The sequence below is a fragment of the Semicossyphus pulcher genome, unplaced genomic scaffold (assembly GCF_022749685.1).
Source record: "Semicossyphus pulcher isolate SPU_LCO1_2020_fin unplaced genomic scaffold, fSemPul1.0.p SCAF_3, whole genome shotgun sequence".
Taxonomy (NCBI): Eukaryota; Metazoa; Chordata; class Actinopteri; order Labriformes; family Labridae; genus Semicossyphus; species Semicossyphus pulcher.
Genome location: NW_027211704.1, coordinates 13,607,266 through 13,629,950, shown reverse-complemented (window position 1 = coordinate 13,629,950; position 22,685 = coordinate 13,607,266). Strand labels below are relative to the sequence as shown.

The 22,685-nt window shown below is 39.9% G+C and overlaps 4 protein-coding genes across 5 annotated transcripts in view; 3 read left to right on the top strand and 1 right to left on the bottom strand.

The window, feature by feature from the left end:
- The window catches only part of LOC138606347 (testis-expressed protein 264), a 42,807-nt gene extending 38,182 nt beyond the window's left edge, over positions 1 to 4,625 (bottom strand). Inside the window, exon 1 of the mRNA XM_069678810.1 lies at positions 4,294 to 4,625. Within this exon, the coding sequence (XP_069534911.1) occupies positions 4,294 to 4,545 (252 nt within the window). The 5' untranslated portion in view covers positions 4,546 to 4,625. The remainder of the gene's footprint in view (positions 1 to 4,293) is intronic.
- A 685-nt stretch (positions 4,626 to 5,310) lies between these two features.
- On the top strand, positions 5,311 to 6,921 carry gpx1a (glutathione peroxidase 1a). The gene is made up of 2 exons (XM_069677648.1): positions 5,311 to 5,631; positions 6,246 to 6,921. The coding sequence occupies exons 1-2, from the start codon at positions 5,407 to 5,409 to the stop codon at positions 6,594 to 6,596; spliced, it is 576 nt and encodes a 191-aa protein (XP_069533749.1). The 5' UTR covers positions 5,311 to 5,406; the 3' UTR covers positions 6,597 to 6,921.
- A 1,393-nt stretch (positions 6,922 to 8,314) lies between these two features.
- Positions 8,315 to 10,389, top strand: brk1 (BRICK1 subunit of SCAR/WAVE actin nucleating complex). The gene is made up of 3 exons (XM_069678344.1): positions 8,315 to 8,479; positions 9,699 to 9,781; positions 9,881 to 10,389. Exons 1-3 carry the CDS (start codon positions 8,362 to 8,364, stop codon positions 9,905 to 9,907), a joined length of 228 nt encoding a protein of 75 aa, XP_069534445.1. The 5' UTR covers positions 8,315 to 8,361; the 3' UTR covers positions 9,908 to 10,389.
- Positions 10,390 to 12,787: 2,398 nt separating this feature from the next.
- Positions 12,788 to 22,330, top strand: LOC138605386 (RNA-binding protein 5-like). Of its 2 annotated transcripts, none has more exons than XM_069677595.1 (25): positions 12,788 to 12,913; positions 13,182 to 13,224; positions 14,276 to 14,453; positions 14,567 to 14,725; positions 14,863 to 14,932; positions 15,333 to 15,406; positions 16,097 to 16,180; positions 16,456 to 16,516; positions 16,854 to 16,919; positions 17,026 to 17,186; positions 17,365 to 17,462; positions 17,579 to 17,666; positions 17,757 to 17,825; positions 18,138 to 18,204; positions 18,470 to 18,570; positions 18,672 to 18,828; positions 19,425 to 19,516; positions 19,608 to 19,784; positions 19,890 to 20,030; positions 20,679 to 20,762; positions 20,873 to 21,058; positions 21,170 to 21,244; positions 21,349 to 21,449; positions 21,581 to 21,710; positions 21,818 to 22,330. In XM_069677595.1, exons 2-25 carry the CDS (start codon positions 13,208 to 13,210, stop codon positions 21,941 to 21,943), a joined length of 2,562 nt encoding a protein of 853 aa, XP_069533696.1. In that variant the 5' UTR covers positions 12,788 to 12,913; positions 13,182 to 13,207; the 3' UTR covers positions 21,944 to 22,330. The 2 variants fall into 2 exon arrangements, with proteins under 2 accessions (XP_069533696.1, XP_069533695.1); XM_069677594.1 differs by having other exon boundaries at positions 20,676 to 20,762.
- The last annotated feature ends 355 nt before the right edge of the window (positions 22,331 to 22,685 follow it).

The window sequence follows — 22,685 nt, the reverse complement described above, 5'->3', positions numbered from 1 at the left end:
CAAGTTTCGGGTTTAACACTGCATTCAGCAACTTGAGAGCAGTTTCCGAGCCTGTATTATGTGCATTGTTCTCTCCTGACGTTAAGATTGACTATAAACGCATAAACAGAAGTAGGTCTGTCAAAACACATCTAGTGTAAGTTATTGCTTTTTGGATGCCGTCTTTTCTCCCTTGAGTTTGCATTGTTGTCGAAACGATATACAGTAAGCGTAGTACCTTAATGCTTTGGATGCTCAGTGGCGCTTATGAAGGTTAGAAGGCCTGACAGATAAAGAGATGATCAGTTGAATAAAAAAATCCTTTAATCACTTCACATTAATAGTAGCGCAGTCAGAAGAGTCTGTTTTCAGCCACACTGAGCGATAACACATCAAACTCCTGACTTTAAATATCTTCTAATTGCTTCTACGACCTTTTTGCGAGCACCACAAGAACAATTTCCAAAACATTTTACACACGCGGATATTTCTGACACTTTGGATGTTTTGGGGGCTCGCAGTGGGAAGTCTGAGCCGAGCAGATTTATTAATCATCACAGGGCTCCATGCAGGGAGTCCAGAACAAAGAACGGCAGCCAAAAGCACAAGCCTCTGTCCATAAGCTTTGTTTTGCCTCTCTGGACTCATCAAGACACAAGTGTGTGTGTCTTTTGATGTGTCTCCAATACACTGACAGCTCATCTGAAGCAAAAAGCTTCCCAGATTCAAGTGAAGGAGTCGTGTCTCTGCTGCACATCAGCTCGATTGAGGGAAAGAAAAGCAAACTATTTTTGCCCGCAAAGACAAATTCGCTCTTGGATTAGTTGGACTTGCATTTCAAATGTTTTACACTGACCTTCACAGAGGGCAAGTACTGGAAAGATGTTTCTACTATTTCATCATTGACTACAAAGACTAGTGATATAAATGTCCTGACCAGCTCCTCCTGCAGCCTCCGTGCCCACAGCTTTCATCATATTATGACCTGAACATGGGTCCCTGAAGACGGGGAGACACGTGTCATCTCACCACCAGTCCGCTTGTCATCGAGCTTTGTATTAAGACAATCTGTGTCACAAGGACGGCAACTTCTGACCCCGATTGCTTCCTACTTGGAATATCAAGTTTGACAGACCCTTGTAACCCCCCCTCTGATAGAAAAAAAGTTGCACCCATATGGGGAGAGGAGGAGGAGCAGGAGAGAGCTGCAGGGTAGAGGTGAAGTGAGCACACTGGGTCAGAAACCCCTCCTGCCTTTGTAGCACTGAAGAGACTGCTGGAGGAGAGGAGGTTGTACGAGTGGGGGCCGTGAATTTTTGTTAGCCGTTTGAAGGAACACAGAGAGCTGCTCCGGCCCTGTATCCATGGCAACCATCTGTGAACCAACTTAAGTCCTCGTTGAGGTCTTTTGTTTCTCCAGAGGAAGTGATTAAAGGAGGTAAAAGTGAGAGAAAGCAAGAACAGAGGACGAGAGTAGCCGCGCTGACACTCCTCCTCTGTCAGCAGCACTTTCTGAAAGTCTTTCTCACTGCAAATATCAATGAACAGTCTCTCACCATGTAGACACCAAACACCAGTCCTCCTATGTGAGAGCACTCCTGCCGCCGGGACTGAATGGCATCCTGAGGCTGGGAGGCTAATGAGCTGAGATCATTACGCCAATTATTTTAACTTAGATCAGGACTTGGCTGTGACTGCGCAGAGGAACGAGGACCCACGGCTCGCTTAATTGCCGGCTTGGGAAAAAAAAAAAAAAAAAAAAAGAGGATGAGCACAACAAAAAGGGTTTTGAAGCGGGAGCTGGGAAGAGTCCACCCGCTGAACTCTGGGTACATTCCATCAGGTCGCTGCGCATGGGGCTGCGGCAGGTTTAAGCAGGACCACTTAAGTCAATACTGCTGAAAAGAGACCCTGAGGATGATAGATAGCGTATTCCAGAGACAGAGAACGGTTGCAAATTAGATCAGACAGAGGAAATATCACAGTAAGGCTGACTAAATGCCCCAACATGGATAGCTCGGCAATGTCTGGTTGTATTGGTGCTTCCATATAGAATATCTCTTCTACAATAAGTGGATGTAATAGGGGAGGAAGGAATCAGAAGAAATGGGCAATCACTCAGACTGATACTTTCAATCAGCTAGAGATCCTGATATCTAACTTTGTTCTACATGTAGGCTACGCGGCAAAATGCCAGGTTTGCCAGGGTTGAATATTTATCATGCCTTAAATGGTAGACAAAGGTTTAAAAAAAATCACAAAAATAAGTTTAACATTCATTTCTCATGCTAAATATCATATTTGCACTGATTCAACGCATATATTATCTAAATGTTTCCAATTCAATGATACCAAGCATTTGATTTAACTCCTTGTAGCTTTTGAGATATTGTTTTTGTTGAAACTGTTAATGTTAAACTGAAATGTTATGGTCATTTTAACATGCTAATTGTTATACTGACAGATGCTTCTATTATTGTGTCCATGCCATTTATATCAGTGGAGTTACACTGAAGCAGAAACACCTGTCTGTATAATCATATTAGATCAAAACACTACATCGTCACGGCATCGTCAGATATGTCATTTTTCTGCCGATATTTCCCACTGATAAAACAATGCTTTCATTATGCTTGAATGTTGGATGATTCCCTACAAAAGCTTGACGTAATGCTACGATATTAACTCAGTGCGAGTGTGCCTGCACCACGCCTCTTCTATCAAGCGTGAAGAAGGGTGCAAGATGTCTGCGGTATGACAGTTTTTCAGTAAGACAAGTTCCCGAAACAGACAGCAAGGTTGATTTCATTTTATGTATTTATTCTGTGCAATCGGTCAAATTTGCCCTAGTTGTGGCTGTTGTCAGCATTGTCTCAGGGAGAGCATCATACAAGCCTGTCTAAGTTGTATGAATATCACAGTTTCATTTGAAAGAAAATGTTACAAACAAATAAATCTGGCATTTTGTACACAACCTAAGTTTAAGTACTTTTCTTTAATTGCCCAGTGAATGTGTACATTTTAAAAGGCACTGTATTATGTTATGTCTGCATCTGCCAGTGGGCCACTACAATAAGAGTAGGCATGATATCAATTCCACTACAGGAGAGACTTATTGTTCTCTGCAATTAGGTGGAAAAAAACGTGCCAAATATATTGGCATCAAAATCGGCAATTGGCAGAAAGGGGTAGGAAAATATCTGCAAATATATCTGAAAAAACAAAACAATATTGTGCATCCCTACTTTAAATATAGCAGAAGAAAGTTACTAAGATCAAATCTGGCAGCCCAGTTTTCCACCCTTGTAACCTGAACCTACACACACTGCATCAAACTACACTGCCTTAACATTTCACGATGCTACTCCCTGCTTCATTCCTTCTTGTTCTGTTTGGGCAGAGCCTGTTGAAAAAACAACTCCTGCTGGACTTGTGTTTTAAAATGTGGGAACCAGCACCACAGGATTATGGAGACCCCAGACAGTTTGCAGGATTAGGTATCTTCAAAACATATCCAGCAGATATTAGATCCTGCTGCTTATGGACACTGAGATTTAGGGGATGGTTGAGTTCACACAGGGAATGACTGGGAATGTAGGAAGAAAGTCCAAACAACTAATTGTTGAGTTTTTTGCAGCATTAGTGACATTCACATAAGTGTTTTTAAGCATTCAAATTTTGATCCTTGATGTTTACAGAACTGCAAAGTGACCAAGATTAAATCAGTACTTCAATATTTTGTGATGTATGAATGAAAAATTGAACATTTTGGAGTCCCATATACCTTAAGTTAAGCTCTGGTTGGAGTCCTTATCTTAGGATCTAAAATGAATCCTCAAATGCACTTGGATAATATTTTGTGACATCTGAACCAACAAACACACCACACCCCTGGCCAGATGTGCACAGATGTTGCTCAAGGGGAAAAACACACAAAACAATTCAGTCAGTGCCAATTTTTCTCTGTAAAAGTCTGAGAAAATTTTAAAAAGGAGCATGAATGTGAAAACCTGCCCCAAATGACATATTACTACATTAAGTATTCATTGTAAAGGAAAAATTTAAATTGGATAAATACAACCATTTAAACCATTAAGTGTTGACTGGTGTTAAGAAATAAGGAATCCCTCTTCGACCACTTCACCAACTTTAAGAGAATGGCACTACCGCCATCTACTGGACGATTATATGACCTAGTTTACATGGTAAAATCTGCCTAATTGTTTAACTAAAACACTGAGTAAAGTGCTGAATAACATGGGCAAATGAAAGCTGTCGTGTAATGGATGTTGAATGGCGTGTGTAATTGTTTACCTCTTTTGGGTCATCATAAAATATTCCAATACATGGCAGCTTTGGTCTAATACTGTGGGACTCCTTAAAAAGTTGTCCACAGTATTTGTACGGTCCTTGTTGAAATTTGTAGGCGAATGTAATCTTCTTTATGGGAGGAGCGCCTGTCCAAACGATGATGTCTGTCAGAAGTCCAGAATACACAAAGAAACTAGCTACCGTTATAAGACTCAACAACAGGCCAATGACACACAGAATGACCCAGTCTGACATGCTGACTAACACGACAAGCCAACCGTTATTTAGTTCGCTTCCCTCTAACACTTGTATTTCTTGCCACAGTCTAACATTCTTTTGAAAATATTAATGTGGTTTTTAGTGGAAATTGTCCATTGCTGAACTTAGATCAAGAAATTGCTGGACTGAGGATGCACATGCACAGCACTTCCTGGAAAGTACCATTTATGCCGACCAACAGGGGTGGAATTTGTGACAAATAAACTTGTTAAGTCTCAGTAGGAAACACAACCCCTGTCAAACACATTTTTATAGTTCTGATTTACAAGTAATGTATTTGTGTATAATTAATTTTGATAAGGTCATTTGATAAATATTCGGTAACTGACAATTTTTGCATCCGGTAGCCCACAATATTGAGACGCCCATAAAGGACACCGTTTTAATGTTTTTATTTATTTTGAATCTAAATTTGAGTCAGTAAAACATAACTGATGCACTTAAATGTGTATGGTAATAAAAAACAAGAGTAATTGATCATTAAAAAAACACAGATTCAGCTAGTTACCATATTTGGCTAATAATTAATATGTAACCGTGCAGTGCAAGCTACTTCCTTAATGTAAGTCTAAGTAAAAAAACAACAAAAAAAAACGCATTGACAACTAAGAACACGCTTATGTATATGTTAGATTGAATTTATTTACGAGAAAAGAGAGAAAATATTAATTGACTTGAAAGGTGAAGCCTTGAGAGTTGTTACATATATGGCCCGCCCCGTAAATATAATGAGGGCTGGACTTGTTGACATTGGACCGTTTGAATAAAGAGAAACTGAATTTTCTTTTTTATCGAAGTCAACAACTTGTCTGAGAAGTTCATCCGGAGTTCGTGAGAATGGCTGGGACAGTGAAAAAGTTTTACGACCTGACAGCTAAGCTGCTGTCTGGAGAAACCGTCAGTTTCTCTGCTCTGAAAGGGAAAGTAGTTCTCATTGAAAATGTGGCGTCTCTTTGAGGAACAACAACCAGGGACTACACTCAGATGAACGAGCTCCACAGTCGGTACTCCGCCAAGGGACTCGTTATTCTGGGTGTGCCCTGCAATCAGTTTGGACATCAGGTAGGCGTAGGCCATGTGTGTTGAAAGTGGCTGGCAAATGCAACTTTTGTTTTATCCATGTGAGGATATAATTCATATAATATATTGGATATGTCTTAGGATCTTAAACAGCTCAAATGTAGGTCTGTTGTGCCTTTCGGTCAGCACTAAACAAAATATGAATTGATGTGAGGGGGGAAAAATTAACATTTCAATGTAATAGATACCTATGTTAACAGTGGCCCCTTTCAGATGGTATTACCCTACTACTAATGAGTTAATGATTAAGAAGCTTTTGTCAGTTTGTCGTTACAGGTGTAGCTAATTTTAACTCCTTAAACTACAGTTTGGTAGTTATATAACAGTGCCTCATTTTTAAGAATTCAACTATACATTTCATGTGTAAATATGAATCTGCAAAATAATTTGTAAGTAGGAAATTCTCAAGTATGAAAAAGGAAATAATTCAAATGAGTTAAACAGTGGTAGGCTACCTACAAATTAGTTAAAGAACTGCAGAAAATGCTCTGGCCTTAGTTTGTGAGTTTAAATTAAAACCTCAAGTGAATTGTAATCCATTTTCTTCAATGATTCAGCATTTAACACCCCTTCCATAATGCACTGTTTTATAACAGGAGAACTGCAAGAATGATGAAATCCTAAACTCTCTCAAGTACGTCCGTCCAGGAAATGGCTTTGAGCCAAAGTTCCAGCTCCTTGAGAAAGTGGATGTGAATGGAAAAGATGCCCACCCCTTGTTTGTCTATCTGAAGGACCAGCTCCCATTTCCCTCTGATGATGCCATGGCTCTTATGACTGATCCAAAGTCCATCATTTGGAGTCCTGTCCGTAGGAATGACGTCTCCTGGAACTTTGAGAAGTTCCTGGTCGGTCCTGATGGGGACTTGTACAAGCGCTACAGCAGAAATTTCCTCACAGCTGACATTGAGGCCGATATTAAATATCTACTTAAGAGGGTCGAGTAAAGTGTAACAACAGGCTCTGGGTGGCTGTAGAGAACATCAGTTATGACAGCCTGGACAAACAGATTATCAGTACACATCTGTTTTTCTTTGAATTTTATCATGCATTTCAACCCTCCAGTTCAAGTTAATGGCAACACTCCCAAGTTTGTGATATCTCTACTGCACACTGGTTGTTCAGCCTTTTTACTTAATGAAGACACTCCTTGAAACCAGTTTTTGGGAGAGGAGTTTCTGATGATGATGTAAATGCCTGACTCTTCCACTGTGTAAAACTTGTATCACAAATATATTGGATGGAATTAAAGATGAGAAATACACATTAAATGTCAAATAAAGTGCTGCTGTCCTTTGTTTAATGCTACAATGCATAAACAACAATGTATAAGAACATTGCATGAACAATATCAGAGAAAATAAGGGTCACATCTTTGGCCTGTCCTATTGATTACCAATGTAGCTTGATATACATTTCCGCCAGTCAGACGTGGTGAGTGGTGAATTATCAAGTACCTTGGGTGCAAAAAATGACGTATTCTAAAATCCTTGAAGAACACGTGGCTGGTCTATGTTTACTAACTCAAACTAGCTCTTTTATACATCGTCTCTATAGTAAATTACACAGCGGTGGCTTCTGTACATCGTCCCAAAATTTTGTCAATCCACTAGCTAAATTACCTGAATATCAATCTAACCATTATTAAAGCTCCCATGGGAACTTTGGTTGGGTCCATTTTGGCGACCCCTGTGGACAAAACCTTACCTCGTATCTCTTTGCTGATTTGGTCCTGTACATGCTTGAAGTGATAATCTCGAAGATCTCAGTTTTGCTCTATTTGGCGGCACCTCACAGTTGTAACTCTTGATTTTCCTCGTTGACAGTCGCTTCACCTTCACCTGAGGGTCGAATTTGTTTCTTTTTCTTTCGTTTTTCACTTATTTTTGAAGTTATTTCTGTAGTCATCTTTTCTATATTTGTTTAGACCTGTCTAGGTCTGTAGTAGTTTTAGATTTAGTTTTTAGAGTCTAACCTGTCTTTGTTTTTAAGTTTAGTAAGTCTGTTTAGTATGCGTGTCTGTACATTGAGATTACAGAAAACCCAGAGCCCCGCTTGTGATTTTTTCTGCAAAATTCGCCACAGACACCCAGTCCGTAATACTGCAAATGCAAAGGTTTTCATCAGTGGGCCGTAGGCTCAATCACCATTGTGTTACCTCATTCGGCAATAGATAGTGACTCAGAATAGATAGAAACGACAATTATTTAAAAGTAAATATTTGCGACTATATCTTTAAGTGGTGGTTTTTAACAAAAAATCTCACCCTGCTTTCTTTTAACGGTCATATTTATAACTTTAAATGTTTGCCCTGGAAAATGTAAACAAAGGCAGCCTACAGTTAATCGCTTCATCTGACACCTAACCCCCACCAGCAGTTTCAGACATTTAAAATAATTATCAGTCTTGTCGCTGATGGTCTGATTTGTTTTTGTAAGTCATATAGAGTAATCAGAATTAATTTCAGTCTGTTTCATAATCAGTGAAAAACTCCTCTCTGGATCTTTAACCATTTTACGTATTTGGCATTATTGTAAAATGTTAATGCGCAACTAGTATTAAAATTAGTTTTTGACTTGTAACGTATTAGCAATAACCCATAGATAACACAGGAAGAGCTGTACTATGCCCGTCAACTCTGTTCTTCCTGGATGACCAGAGGGTGGCTATTATCCTCGATTGAACGCTACGCCGAGCTGCAACTCATCCAAAATGGCTGGCCAGGAAGATCCAGTGCAAAGAGAGATTCACCAAGACTGGGCGAATCGAGAGTATATTGAGGTTATCACGAGCAGCATAAAAAAAATCGCCGACTTCCTCAACTCATTTGGTAAGTTGTTAACAACCAATTTTACGGGTAGGATCAGTAGATATGTATCTTCTGTAGATGCTAGATCAAGCTAGCTAGTAGAGCTAGCATTGATGTTGATGATTTAAATGGCCACTCCCAGTTAGCATTTAGCGTTATCGTTAGCTGGGAGGTTGCTTATTTTTCCTCGGAGAAGTGCTATGCCAGCTTATTGTTAAGTTCACTTAAATGTTGTTTCGCTTGTAAGCTAATGTTAGCCGCCTAAAAAGTGTCAAACATTGCATTGAATGACCGCTGGATGCAAGTGTTCAGGATGCTAATAGCTGTTAGCCCACAGCTACTGCTAACGCTGGTCTGCTCGGCTGTCATCAAGCTCAGCAGCAAAACCCCTTGAAATTTAATGATGCTCTCCCAGCAATAGATATGAGCAGTTTTGCCAGATTAGACTGACAGCTTCCAGCCCAATTCAATAAAAAACCTGCCTATATCATGACCTTGCCTGAAACCCATTTAAAACCATTACGTAGGTAGAAAACAGATCATAAACATACAACGCTTCATATCTGCATCAAATAACCAAAGATTAAATGTTAAATACTTCGTTAAATAATATGCTATCGCAACCCAAAAAGGGAGCACTTATACCAAATACACAAATTTCGAAATGCACCCCTGGCACTGTGACGAAAGCACAATAAAATGATCAAATACTGCCATGAAATGTGAGCAACAATAAAACAAACAAACCAAAATCCAACTTCTTTGAAAACGACAGGTTGATGAAGGGAATTAAACTGCCAAAATCAAACATAAATAAATAACAAATATAAATAAATGAATATGCCATGATAATGATGTCAAAGTAAATATGTCCTCCCTTTTTCATACAAATAAATACAACTCGCGTCACTCGAATGGGCAAACAAGGAGTGAGTGGAAACAACAAAATCTTTGTTTTTGATCATAAAATGACAACTTGTTTGGCGTTCAAAACCCTGCCAAATGTTGACAGAAGCAGCCCAAAATTCATCTACCAGCCCAACGCTATTTTCCCCAGCCCAGGGTAATCAAAAGAAGCCCAATCGCCCAATCTGGCAACACTGGATATGAGTTACTGTGATGTTTTTTTATTGACACGAATGTTGTTGTAATTGACAGTATCGACAAGCCCTTTAAATTAAAATGTCATAGGCTAACTGTTTACTATAACATAACGTCTGCTACAATTCAACCCACTCAGATATGTCGTGTCGATCCCGCTTGGCCACCCTCAATGAGAAGCTGACAGCTTTGGAAAGGAGGATTGAATACATTGAGGCGAGAGTAAGTTCATTGTAATTTTAACATTCCAAATGCCTTTTGTATTTCAACATATTATATAAATATATATAAAATTGAGATAACTACTACATCTTTTTACAGGTGACAAAAGGAGAGACATTGACTTAGAACACATCATGGAAAGTGATAGCACCCTAGAGCTACCTGCCCATCCCCTGCCCTGAATTTTTGACAATTGTGTGATGGACTCCACCCTCCTTTTTTTGGGACCACGTGGACCATTTTTATATTACATGGCTAAGTTTGGTGTTGTTTTCTCTCATGATGCATTTGTAAGGGATATGTGGGTTTGTCCTGGTTGTCATTGACTCAAGCGTAATCAATGTTACAAAACAAAAATAACCTGCATAAATATTTGTTTCTAAACATATGCTGGAGCTCAATTATGAACCTGATATCAGCACAACCTGTTGACCATCTGTGTTGTATACAGTGTCATTACCACATCAGAGATTTATGAAGGGAGAACATTCTTGTGTGCCAAGTTGAACAAGTTATTGTGTAGTCATCTTTGTTAAGCACCTGCTTGTACAGTGAACTGTTGGGTGATGTTTCAGGATTTGAATACTGTATTAAATGATAAACAATGACTTTGTTTCATGTTGTACCTTCTCTTGGTCCGATATTGAGCTAAAATGACCAGGTATGTTACACATAGAAGCAAACTGCTGCTCAGAAGCTCTCAATATTCTCACCCATAGAAGTTAGTTTTAGATTAAGATGGAAATAAAGAAAAAGAGCCAAAGAAAAACGTGTTGAAAATAAACACACAAAGGTGCACGAGCAGGACATCTAATAGTATATAATACAGGTCTATTGAAGGGTTGTGATATAGCCTACATTAAAAGCCTACATGCATTGTTATGAATGCTGGAATGAAAATGAAATGGAAATATTTATTTTATGAATTCCACATATATGAAATGGGTTTATGTGCATACTGTTAACTGACACATGCTACTTTCACTATGACAAAGGAAGAACATTATGCAAGTTATTTGCATATATTACACGTCATATAGTATTAAGCATAGGTAAAAATAATTCCCCCGACAATAGGATGAGAGTATTTCTTCCTGTATAAAACATTATTCACTCCATGTGAAATTCTGCCTCATTCTAGGATTTATTCTCATTCACTGGATAGAGCCTTAGTATACAGAATTACATTGCAAATGCCTGCTTCCCTCACATCTTGGTGCATGTGACAAGAAAGGACTTGAAACTAGTTTGAAATTAGAAACAGGAATTGAAATTGGCCTGAGAGGAGCGACACTATCAAAAGCAAATCTTTATTTAGTAAGGATTCAGCAGTTCTGTAGATTATGTTGCTTTGTGGAATTTATTACGCATTATAATGTACTGGAAGAAAATCTGAAATTAACAAAATATTTGTACTTTTTTTATTATACCATTACAAAACACTTAAATATACACCAATCAGCCATAACATTATGGTCACCTGCCTAATATTGTGAAGGCCCCGCTTTTACTGCAAAAACAGCTCTGATCTGTCAAAGCATGAACCACAGACCTCTGAAGGTGTGCCGAGTTATCTGGTACCAAGACGTTAGCAGCAGATATTTGGTTCTGTAAGTTGGGAGGTGAGGCCTTTATGGATCAGACTTGTTTGTCCAGCACATGCCACAGATGCTCACATAGATTGAGATTGGGCAATTTGGAGGCCAAGTCAACACCTTGATCTCGTTGTTGTGTTCCTCAAACCATTCCTGAACCATTTTTGCAGTGTGGCAGGACGCATTATCCTGCTGAAAGAGGCCACTGCCATTAGGAAATACTGTTTCCTTGAAGGGTTTCACTTGGTCTGCAACAATGTTTAGGTAGGTGGTACTTGTCAGGGAAACATCTATATGAGTGGCAGGACCCAAGGTTACCCTGCAGAACATTGCCCAAAGCATCACACTGCCTCCGCCAGCTTGCCTTCATCCCATAATGCATCCTGGCGTCACGTTTTCCCCAGTTAAGCGACGCACACGCACCCAGCTATCCGCATGATGCAAAAGAAAACTTGATCCATCAAACCAGGCCACCTTCTACCATTGCTCCGTGGTCCAGTTCTGATGCTCACGTGCCCTGTAGGCGCTTTCAGTGGTGAACAGGGGTCAGCGTGGGCCCCCTGACAGGTCTGCGGCTAAGCAGCCCCATACGCAACAAACTGCGATGCACTGCGTTCTGACACCTTTCTATGAGAAACAGCATTCACTTTTTCAGCAATTTGAGCTACTGTAGCGAAGTTGGGTCGGACCACACGGGCCAGCCTTCACTCCCCACGTGCATCAATGAGCCTTGGCTGCTCATCACCCTGTCGCTCCTTCATCGGTTTTTCTTCCTTGGACCACTCTCGGTAGGCACTGACCACTGCAGACCGGGAACACCCCACGAGAGTTGCAGTTTTGGAGACGCTCTGACCCAGTCGTCTAGCCATCACAATTTGGCCCTTGTCAAAGTCGCTCACATCCTTACACTTGCCCATTTTTCCTGCTTCCAACACATCAACTTCGAGGACAAGAAGTTCAGTTGCTGCCTAACATATCACACCCACCGACAGGCGACATTGTAACGACATAATCAATGCTATTCACAACCCCTGACAGTGGTCATAATGTTGTGGCTGATTGGTGTATATGGCAGGCTCAATAGCTATATAACTAGTAAAATGGTGGATGTGAAACCCGATAACAAATTTACCCCAAAGTTTAGCCTTTCAGGTTACTCTTTTCACTATGGTATTTGCATCAAATTATGTTCAGGTTTGCCTTCCCCTGTAGCATGGGCTAACAGTGAGCTCTGTGACCATACCGCAATCTAGCCGTGGACAAAATCCCAGCCCTATTTAATATCAATCTAACCAGAATCACTGTGTCAAAGTCAAAGAGCCTACGACTGTAGGCTGCCTGTGAGGTAAATCCGGGGCAAAATGTTCTCTCTTCCCATAATGCACTGCGTCATACACCAATGCATCTTGGGACGAAGAAGGTGTCGTAGTGTTGTGGAAAGTCCTTGGACGTGAGATGAATTTTCTTGCACACAATTTCTTAATTATAATTCCGAAAAACTTCTAGTGGATTACAACATTGTAAACAAACTGCACTGGTGAGTTACTGAACATTTAGACTGGAAACCGATAAAACCTCATTGCTCCCCGTTGTCGTTGTTCGTTTAGACAGAAGTCATGTCTGTTTGCTAATGTAAGACTGAGCCCGTGTTATGGTTCAGCGTTTCTTGAGCTAATATTTATCGATGTAAATAATTTGAATAGTTTAACGGTTACTTTTTAATGATCTGTGTTTGAGCATGTCATTAAACATGAAGCACACCAAACTGCTTCAATCGTGTGAAACTCTTCTTTTTGGTCCTGTAGACGTCGAGTGTGCGCAGGAAGAAGACATGGGAGCCGATAAAAGGTAAGAAACGTTAAGCGCTAACGTGAGCGACATACGCCATGGTAGGAGTGGCTGACTGTTTTTTTTAACAATATGTTTATTGGTTTTAGAAATTACATCAGAAAAAGACAAACGACGGAAACAACATTAAACAAATAACATAGATAACATAAAAATTAAAAAAAATATATATATATATATCTAAAACAAAACAACAGAGAATCAGTACAGCATAGAATAAATAAAAGTACATTTTTACAGCAGTCTGATCCAATAGAATAAAACACCTTATGGGACGTAATTTGGATGAAACACAGTGCCACAAGCCAATTAGTGATCTGGTGCCACCACCCCACATGTACACAAATCATAGTTGATAGTTCCCCTCGTTAGCTTGAAAGTGTCTTGTTTACCCATAACCATATACATTATCTTTTCCATTGTAAGGCAAGATGACATTTCCTTAAGCCAGTGACCAATACTAGGCCTGCTCATACTTTTCCAGGCAAGAGCTATCAAGCATTTTGCTTGCAAAAGAACTTATCTATGAGTGCTTTTACATTGTTCTATTATATGAGGATTGGTTGGATACAACCCCAGAATAAACACTTTGAGTTGGGGAGGTAGAATTACTGACCCTATTTGAAATATCATATTACATACCTCCTTCCAAAAAGCTAGAATACTTAAATGTATTTAACTTAATAATATAACAAAATAACTGTAAGACTGTTTCTATTGACACACTTTTTGGTTGCTTTGCAGCACAGCGAATCAGTCTGTTTTCTACTTGTATCACATGAATTGACAGATCAAATAATTTTGTGTTAAGTGTTAATTTTCTGTAATCATACCAGTAACATTAAGTGTTATTAAAACTTCTCTATGATGCTGATGATACAAGCAACAAATGCCATGAAGTATCTCAGTGTAAATCTTTGATTCACCTTGCTTGAGACGTAGAGCTTGTTGATACGATAGTATTTGAATCATATCAGGAATATAATGCAATTGCAGTTCTTTGGAAGTTCTGCTGATGTTTCACTTTGCCTTTCTCTGTCCTCTTGAATAGGATTAGTCGCACAGAACGTAGCGGTCGGTATGGCTCTGACCAGCCCCGTGATGAATCAGAATGGCGTGACAGAAGAGAGAGGGACCCGGAGCGTGACCACAACATGCGCCGCTGGGGTGAAGAGAGACGCACTGATCGCTTTGAAGGGGATCGAAGGGGATCAAGAGACAGCCCAGAGGTAGTATCTCTTATATTTAGTGTCTTACAAAGATTTTGTAATGTAAGTAAAAAATGTTTTGTTATTCGATGACATTCACTCGTAACTGATGGACAAATCTGTTTGTTTTACAGCAAAGAGAAAGAAAACGTCGCAACAGTGATAGATCTGAAGACGGTTATCACTCTGATGGCGACTACCCAGAGCAGGACTACAGAAGGGAGCCTGGGGATGAGAAGAAGAGCAAGACCATCATGCTCTGGGGTCTGTCTCCTCATGTCACTGAAGATGATGTAAGTTTTCTTTCTTCTTTTGTTTTTATGATGATTCTGAGTGTATGTTCCACTCATTCTTTAAAAATGTAATATATTTTAAAAGGGTTTGGATTTTGAATCATAACATAAAATCCCATATGCTTTTTGTTATACAGATTTGTTTTGCCATTGACCAACTGGAGGGGCCGCAGCCAGTCGATGTCAGGCTGATGAAGAAGAAAACAGGTGAGAACCTGATACATGACGGATCCCGACCTTCCCCCAGTCTTTGACCATAGGGCCAATCTGCTTCCGTTCAGACCCATTTTCCCATAGCAGCTAGGAAAGAATTGTATAAAACAATTTAAAATGCTGATTTAAGGCTTATCATTTCAGTCAACTGTGGATCTTTTTAAGGTAAGTATGAGCAGTAATAACAGTTTTAAGTAATTAATTTGGCAGACACACTATGTTTTTAAGTGTGGTTCAAAACGTCAGCTTTTGCTATGGTAAAACTCCTCAGGAGTGGCCCACTGTTTACCAAACAGGGCCTGGGTCATGAAGCAGTTTGTGGAAGAGTTTGAATAATATGCCCATGGACTCTTAACTAACACGCCTCCCGTCTATATTTGAATGCTGTCTCTAGGTATAAGCCGTGGTTTCGCCTTCGTGGACTTTTATCACTTGCAAGATGCTACCCGATGGATGGAGACCAATCAGGTTGCTTCACAATCGCCAAGTCTAGTTTTAATCTTGGGGATCTGAAAAAATATAATTACCCAAAAGGCAACCAAAGTGAAATGAATAAGTAGTGTGGAAAACCCCACAGATCTTTAAAACATCATGGACTGTATGCTACTGAGAAAAAAGATTTCAATTGTGTGATTATATTCCTGATTTACTTAACAAATGTGTTGTTTAGTTAATTGTTATGGCAGTAGCATCAAAGCTGCAGATTTGACTTATATTGTGGGGTCATCTCATTAAGGAATCTGCATATAAGATTATGAATACATTGCTGATAGAGGCATTATCCATGATATTTCAGAGCTGAGTGTAAGCTCAGACTTTCCCTTTTTAGCTTTCCCCCTAATTAGCTTTTTTTTTGTTTTTAAATCTTCCTTTTTTTGGTTTCTTTGTTTGTTTTCTTTTAAAGCTTTCAAAAATGTGTGTTAGGGTCACACTATACACTTTGCTCCAGCTCAGCCTGGGCACTCGGGTCCCAAACACCTAAAGAACCCTCCATACATCATGCTCACATATACATCATGTACCTGTCTTGTCTTTAACACAAAGGCTATCTGTTGGGGGTTCCCTCGCCCCCATCTCTCCCTTCCAACACTGCTTGCTCTATTGATGAGATCGAAGCCTGCCAGAAACATTTGAGTAATTTCTGTTGTCCTCTTTCAGAAACGACTGACCATCCAAGGCAAAACCGTGGACATGCACTACAGTCACCCCAGAAACAAGTATGAAGACTGGCTCTGCAACACTGTAAGTTAATGATCTGATTTGGTTTCATGGCCACATTATCAAAACAATGCTTTTACAGAACACCCCGCACACACATTAAGGCCTTTAAGTTACAACTATTGCAGTGCTGTAAGCATATTTTGTAGTACACTGCGGTTGGTTAAGTGGTAAAGGTTAGGTTGTGTCTCAGGTAAGTATGGTATGCTGCACCAATATAGAATGCCTGTTTTCTGAGGCAGCACTGTTCAGGGGTTAAGTAGGTGTATAATAAAAATGATGTGAACGGTTACTTGCAGTGTGGCCTGTACAATTTCCGGAGGAGGCTGAAGTGCTTCAGGTGTGGAGCAGCCAAAGCTGGTAAGTAGTTAAATCAACAAGAGGCCACTGACTGCAGACATCCGGGCTGCTGGGATACAACACAAAGTTTGTGTTGTGTTGTTTCACTCTGATGTAGGAAACGTGCATAGATGGGAAAAAGCATTCATTTAGTCCTTGCTACCTGACGCTACAAAGTTAGAAAACACATTTAGAGCATTTAGAAAACACTAAACACGATGGAGCTTATGGAATAGGTTGTGATATAAGATATCTGATATTGTAAACCAGTTTTACAGACACATCACAATATACCTTATTCCGGTTTTAACAAGGTTATGTTAATGCACCTCTTACCTTTCTGTTATTCTCTCAACAGACAGTGAAACCAGCAATAATCCTGGAGCCTCTGAAACTCAACCCACTGCAGATTTCTATGGCGACAGTGAGAACTTTTCTTTTATCGAAACATTTTATTTTAAATTTAAAAAATATCCTTATCAATGATAGGTTCTTTAAATATTGATTTTTTTTTCTTTTGTCTTGTTCAGCAATCATCCTGAGAAATATTGCTCCACTCACCACCGTGGAAGCCATCATGACAGCCCTGTCACCATATGCTAATCTTTCCTCTAACAACATTCGCCTAATCAAGGACAAGCAGACAGGCCAGAACAGAGGCTTTGCCTTCGTACAGCTATCCTCTCCTCTGGTAAAGCTTTCTTTCAACATGTGGAGATAAACAGTTACTCGGAAGAGATACCAAATGATGCAAATAACAGTGGATTCTAATAACTCTTACATCTTGTCTTTAACCTTTTCCTTGATGCATTTGTCACCTCATTAATGCCTTTGTGTCACCTTTTATCTAATATGACTTGTTTTAATAGGAGGCCTCCCAGCTGCTAACCATCTTACAGGGGCTGCAGCCGCCTCTAAAACTGGATGGTAAAACTATTGGAGTCGATTATGCCAAGAGTGCTAGAAAGTGAGTATTACAGCCCATAGTCTTCCTTGTTTTTGTGATATTTTAAAAGCTTCAATAAAAAGATAAAGGTAGCCACATTAAACTTAAACACGTTGCATATTTTTTCTTGCTTTTAGGGACCTTTTACTACCTGACGGGAACCGCGTCAGTGCCTTCTCTGTGGCCAGCACAGCCATTGCAGCAGCTCAGTGGTCATCAAGTCAGGTAGGCCCATTTTCTAACAACATCTTGTTATCAATCCTCTCTGTGTGAATTGAACAGGCTCATAACCAATGCTTTGTTTTGTTATGTCAGCCACAGCAGAGCTCAGATGGAATGTCGGAGTACAGCTACCTGCAAGAGGGCTACACGCCGATGTCTCAGGTTAGTGGAACGAATGAAGGAAACACTGTGAGAATGACGGCGTATCGTTTCTGATGTCTTTCAATTGGTTTTGTTTAGAGATGCATTCTGTAAAAAGAGAATCTAGTAACATCTAGTGGCAGCAACACACAACAACATATTTCATTTGTTTATTCTTCTGTATTAAATTTACAGTTACATTAGTTAAGACTTTAGGCTGTACCCACAGTGTATATTACAACAATGTTGGAAATACTATACTGATATCTCATCTTCATTTGAATAGTATCTGACTTACATGATGTAGTAAATCAGTGTTTGCTTTCTCAACAGGAGTACCAGGCTTACTACCATCAAGGAGCGGGGGCCAGCACCTCTCAGGGAAATGGGATTCTAGGAGGTATGAGATGTTTTCACACAGTATATAGATGTTCTTCTTGTAAGTGAACATTTATTGTGTAATGTAAGTTTACTATCACATTTTGATTATTTTATGCAGCTGAGATTACAGGCTATTCTTATGTTTGTGCATACTGAGGTTGTAGTTGCAACAAACAGCAATAGTAAAGTACACGATCCTTGCTTTTAGAAGCAATGAGGGCTCTCTGCTCAGTTTTAAATGTGTAATCTGACTTCTCACAGAGCTTTACCTTTTCTATTTTCAGCGGCCCCGGGTGTAAAGATTGTTCCAACTGCAGCTGGAGTAGTCATCTCACAGGGGGCACAAGTCTACCAGCCCCATATGATTGTGCAGCCTGCTGTTCAGGTAACTTAAACAAATAGTTAATGCCTTATTTACACGATTGTAACATTTTTTTAAAATACATAAAGTAACAACCTCTAAATAACCATTACACTTAAATGCAGGGTTTGCCACTTGCCCAGCAATTGGAGGCTAAATCCCACGCGGGACATCTGTCGAGCCTTGACGCTGCCTCCGTGCCTGTTGCCACTATAGCTGCTGCCACGGTTACCGCTGCGGGTACTCTAGCAGCCTCACAACAGACAGCTGACACCAGCGCCGGTATGAGCACACAAGATCCCTTAAAGCCTCTCCTGTTGAAGTGTGATGTGCACAAAGAGGGAATCCTCTTGAGGTCACTGCCATGTTTGTTACAGTACAGTGTTTCCTGGAGGCTCTGATTCAGCCTGCACTTTAAGAGGGATTTGCTGTTCCTCTCTTGTATATTTGATGATTAGCAAATGAGGCACAAACTGATTTACCGAGTTTACTTTAAAAACAAGTGTGCCATGAGTAGACTTTGGCTGACCCAATACACGAATCATGCATTTATTATTGCTGAAGCTTAGTTAAAAGAGCTTAAAACTGGTGAGTTCAAAAGAAGTCTGCCTTTGGCTTAATGAGGAATTTCAGTGGGAATGCCAGTGAAAATTAGGACTGGTTGGTTCATCAATAATGCAGTAATATGGCTAACTAAAGGGGTGTTTTTGGTGCATGATAAAATCTGCTTACACTTGTTGTTTCTCAGTTCAAGTGTACAAGAACTTTTTGTTTTTCAAGATGCATTACTGATCACAGATTTAACAAGGAAGCTGTGTTATACCACATATTGATTTAATTAATGATTCATTAATAATGTCATGTTTCATATTTGACAGGTGTTCCTGATACATCCACCTATCAGTATGATGAGTCCTCTGGCTACTATTATGACCCCCAAACTGGCCTCTACTATGACCCAAACACCCATGTAAGTACAGCACAGCCTCCATGTGTCTGCCCCGAGAGTCACAGGTGAATGCATTGTGTTTATGGTGTACATTTTTTTTATGTCTTTCCAGTATTACTACAACTCTCAGACCCAGCAGTATCTGTACTGGGACAGTGAGAAGCAGTCATACGTGCCAGCCTCAACCGACGCAGCAGCTGGACAAAGTGATAACATGCAAGCAGGGGGCAAAGAACATAAAGAAGGCAAAGAAAAGAAGGAAAAGCCCAAAAGCAAGACTGCCCAGCAGGTATGGTGATTTGATACAACTGTGAATATTGTTTGTCACACATGTAACCTCTTTTTATAATTTATTTTTTTTAATCTTATTTTCAAATCTGTTGGATTCTTTCAGATCGCTAAAGACATGGAACGATGGGCTAAAACTCTCAACAAGCAGAAAGAGAACTTCAAGAGTAGCTTTCAACCTATTAGTCAAGAAGAGAGGAAGGAGGCCGCCGCTGCTGATGCTGGCTTCATACTGTTTGAAAAGAAGGTAAAGGTTCACTGTCAGACAAAGTGTAAGCATCAGACTAAAAGTCATAATCTCGAAGATCTCAGTTTTGTTTTCTTTGGCGGCACATATGGCGATAAACAGTAATTGCAGGAGCACACTTCCCAGATATCCAGACAGTGTCACATGTGTGACGTCCACGGTCGGCTCCGGTTGTAATTTTTGATTTTCCTCACTGACGGTCGCTTTCCTTTTTAGACTGTTTGCCTTCATCTGAGCGTCGAATTTGTTTCTTTTTCTTTGGATTTTCACGTATTTTTGAAGTTGTATCTGTAGTCGTTCTTTATTTGTTCAGCCATAGTAGATTACTGTTTACTCGCAACACTTGCAGAGACCGGAAAAGCAGCCGCTTAGCTCCGCCTACCCTCTCTGGCAGACCAACCACTGCTGGGTGATGGAAAACACGTCACTAACTGGGCGCCGCTTGTGATTTTTTTTTTAAGTTGCTACAGTTCATAGTACTGCAAATGCAAAGGCCTTCATCAGTGGGCCATAGGCTCAATCACCATTGTGTTACCTCATTTGTCGATAGAGACTTAACAGACATTTATTTAAATGAAAAAGTTTGAGAATATATCTTTAAAGTCCAAAATGGACTGATCATTTGATATTTATTTATTTATTTAGCAGGCAGGAGGTCTTGAAAGACTCATGCCAGAGGTGCTGAGGGGTCCAGAGGAGGAGCCACCAACCAGCTCAGCCAACTCTTCTAAGGTGAGAGTTTTCTACTTTAGGGGGCTAATAGTAATTTTTGTCAAAACCATTTTAATAGTATTATATTGGGGTTTTTTTCACCTACCTTTGTTTATCCATGGTGTGGTTAGCTTGGCCTTGTAGCAGCCTACAGTGGAGACAGTGACCCTGAGGAGGGTGTAGCAGAGCCTGATGGTGGTGACGGAATCCAGGACAAGATGACAGACTGGACAAAGATGGCCTGCTTGCTGTGTAGGAGACAGTTTCCCAACAAAGAGGGTCTGATTCGACATCAGCAACTCTCTGACCTCCACAAGGTATCATCACATATACTGTCTTTAATCCTTAATACTTACAGTCCAAAGTGTCAATCAAAAAAACATAAGACAGAGTGAATGAGGTATTTACGTTGTCGCTGGTTCTTCTAGAAAAACCTGGAGGTTCACCGCAGATCCAGAATGACTGAGGCAGAGCTGGAAGAGCTGGAGAGAAAAGAGACCGAGGTTTGGGGCAATGCAGAATCACCCAGTTGCTAGTCAGTGATATCATTACCTTTTGTCAAGGTGACTGAATTTAAAGTAAAAATGTTTTCATTTGTCTGCAACAGTTGAAATATAGAGACAGGGCAGCCGAGAGGAGAGAAAAATACGGCATCCCTGAACCCCCTGCGCCCAAGAAGAAGAAATTTAACCAACCAGCACCCGTCATGTAAGAAACTTATTTTTAAATAATTTGATTTTTGGAAAATCTGTTTCCCACTCTTTGTAGGGCTCAAGTAGTTAATAGTTGTGTTTTTAGTTGTGTTTAAATTATTAAAATGTCCCTATTTTTCTGTGCAGTAACTATGAACAGCCCACTAAAGACGGCCTTAACAGCGACAATATTGGGAACAAAATGCTGCAGGCGATGGGCTGGAAGGAGGGCAAAGGTCTCGGTCGTAACCAGCAAGGCATCACTACACCAATAGAGGTATTTACAACAGCTACCTGGTTGTGTCTGCGTGTATCCCTCACCCATCAGCATACATACGTGCTTATATCCCTTCAAGTACTCAAGCTTGTGGTTTTCCTCCTCAGGCCCAGTTGAGAACAAAGGGAGCTGGACTTGGCACGAAAGGCACCAACTACACCCTCTCTTCTTCAGACACGTACAAAGACGCAGTGCGCAAAGCCATGTTTGCTCGCTTCACTGAATTGGAATGACTCTTTACTCTTAAGCTCAAATGATTCAACATTTTGGCCAGAAGATGATTCCTTTTTTTTAGGTGTAGGTCTTCTACATCTGCTTCAACTATGACAAGTGAATTGGCATAAAATAGGAAGGTTCTCCTTTTAATGATTCCACTCCATGTGTGATACATGATTGCCCCTCTTGCCATAATGGTTAAAGACAATAGGAAAAATAAACTGTAACGGGGGTATCAAGATAGTGAACAATATAATTTATAAATTGTACATAGGCACGGTGAATTTACTTCTTTACATACTTCTTCTGTTAATGACATTCTTTTTGTCTCAGCATGTTGGAAAGATTGTACAGTTTATACAAAAATGTCCTCTGTTTGTACAGAAAATAAAAGACAGAAGTGATTTATGGTGTTCTTTATTACGTTTGAAGCTGAAATGTTTTCAAATCATGAATGTATTAATGATCCGGCTATGAATTAATAATTGAATTAGATTGGAATGAATAGAAAGTCTAAAGACACAGTGCATATACAGATATATATATATAAATAACATCCTTCCGAGGCAAACCATTTTAATATTCATATACGTGTATTTCAAACCTGAACTGGAACGTGATTGAATACCTTGTTGGATGTGCAGGCTGACCACTAAAACAGCTCATGGTAGAAATCAGAATGTACTGACCTTCTCTCCAAGTGCTCTCCACTAAAGCTGGTTTAAGCCTGAAGGCTTTTTTCAGTTTGCACACCTGAAC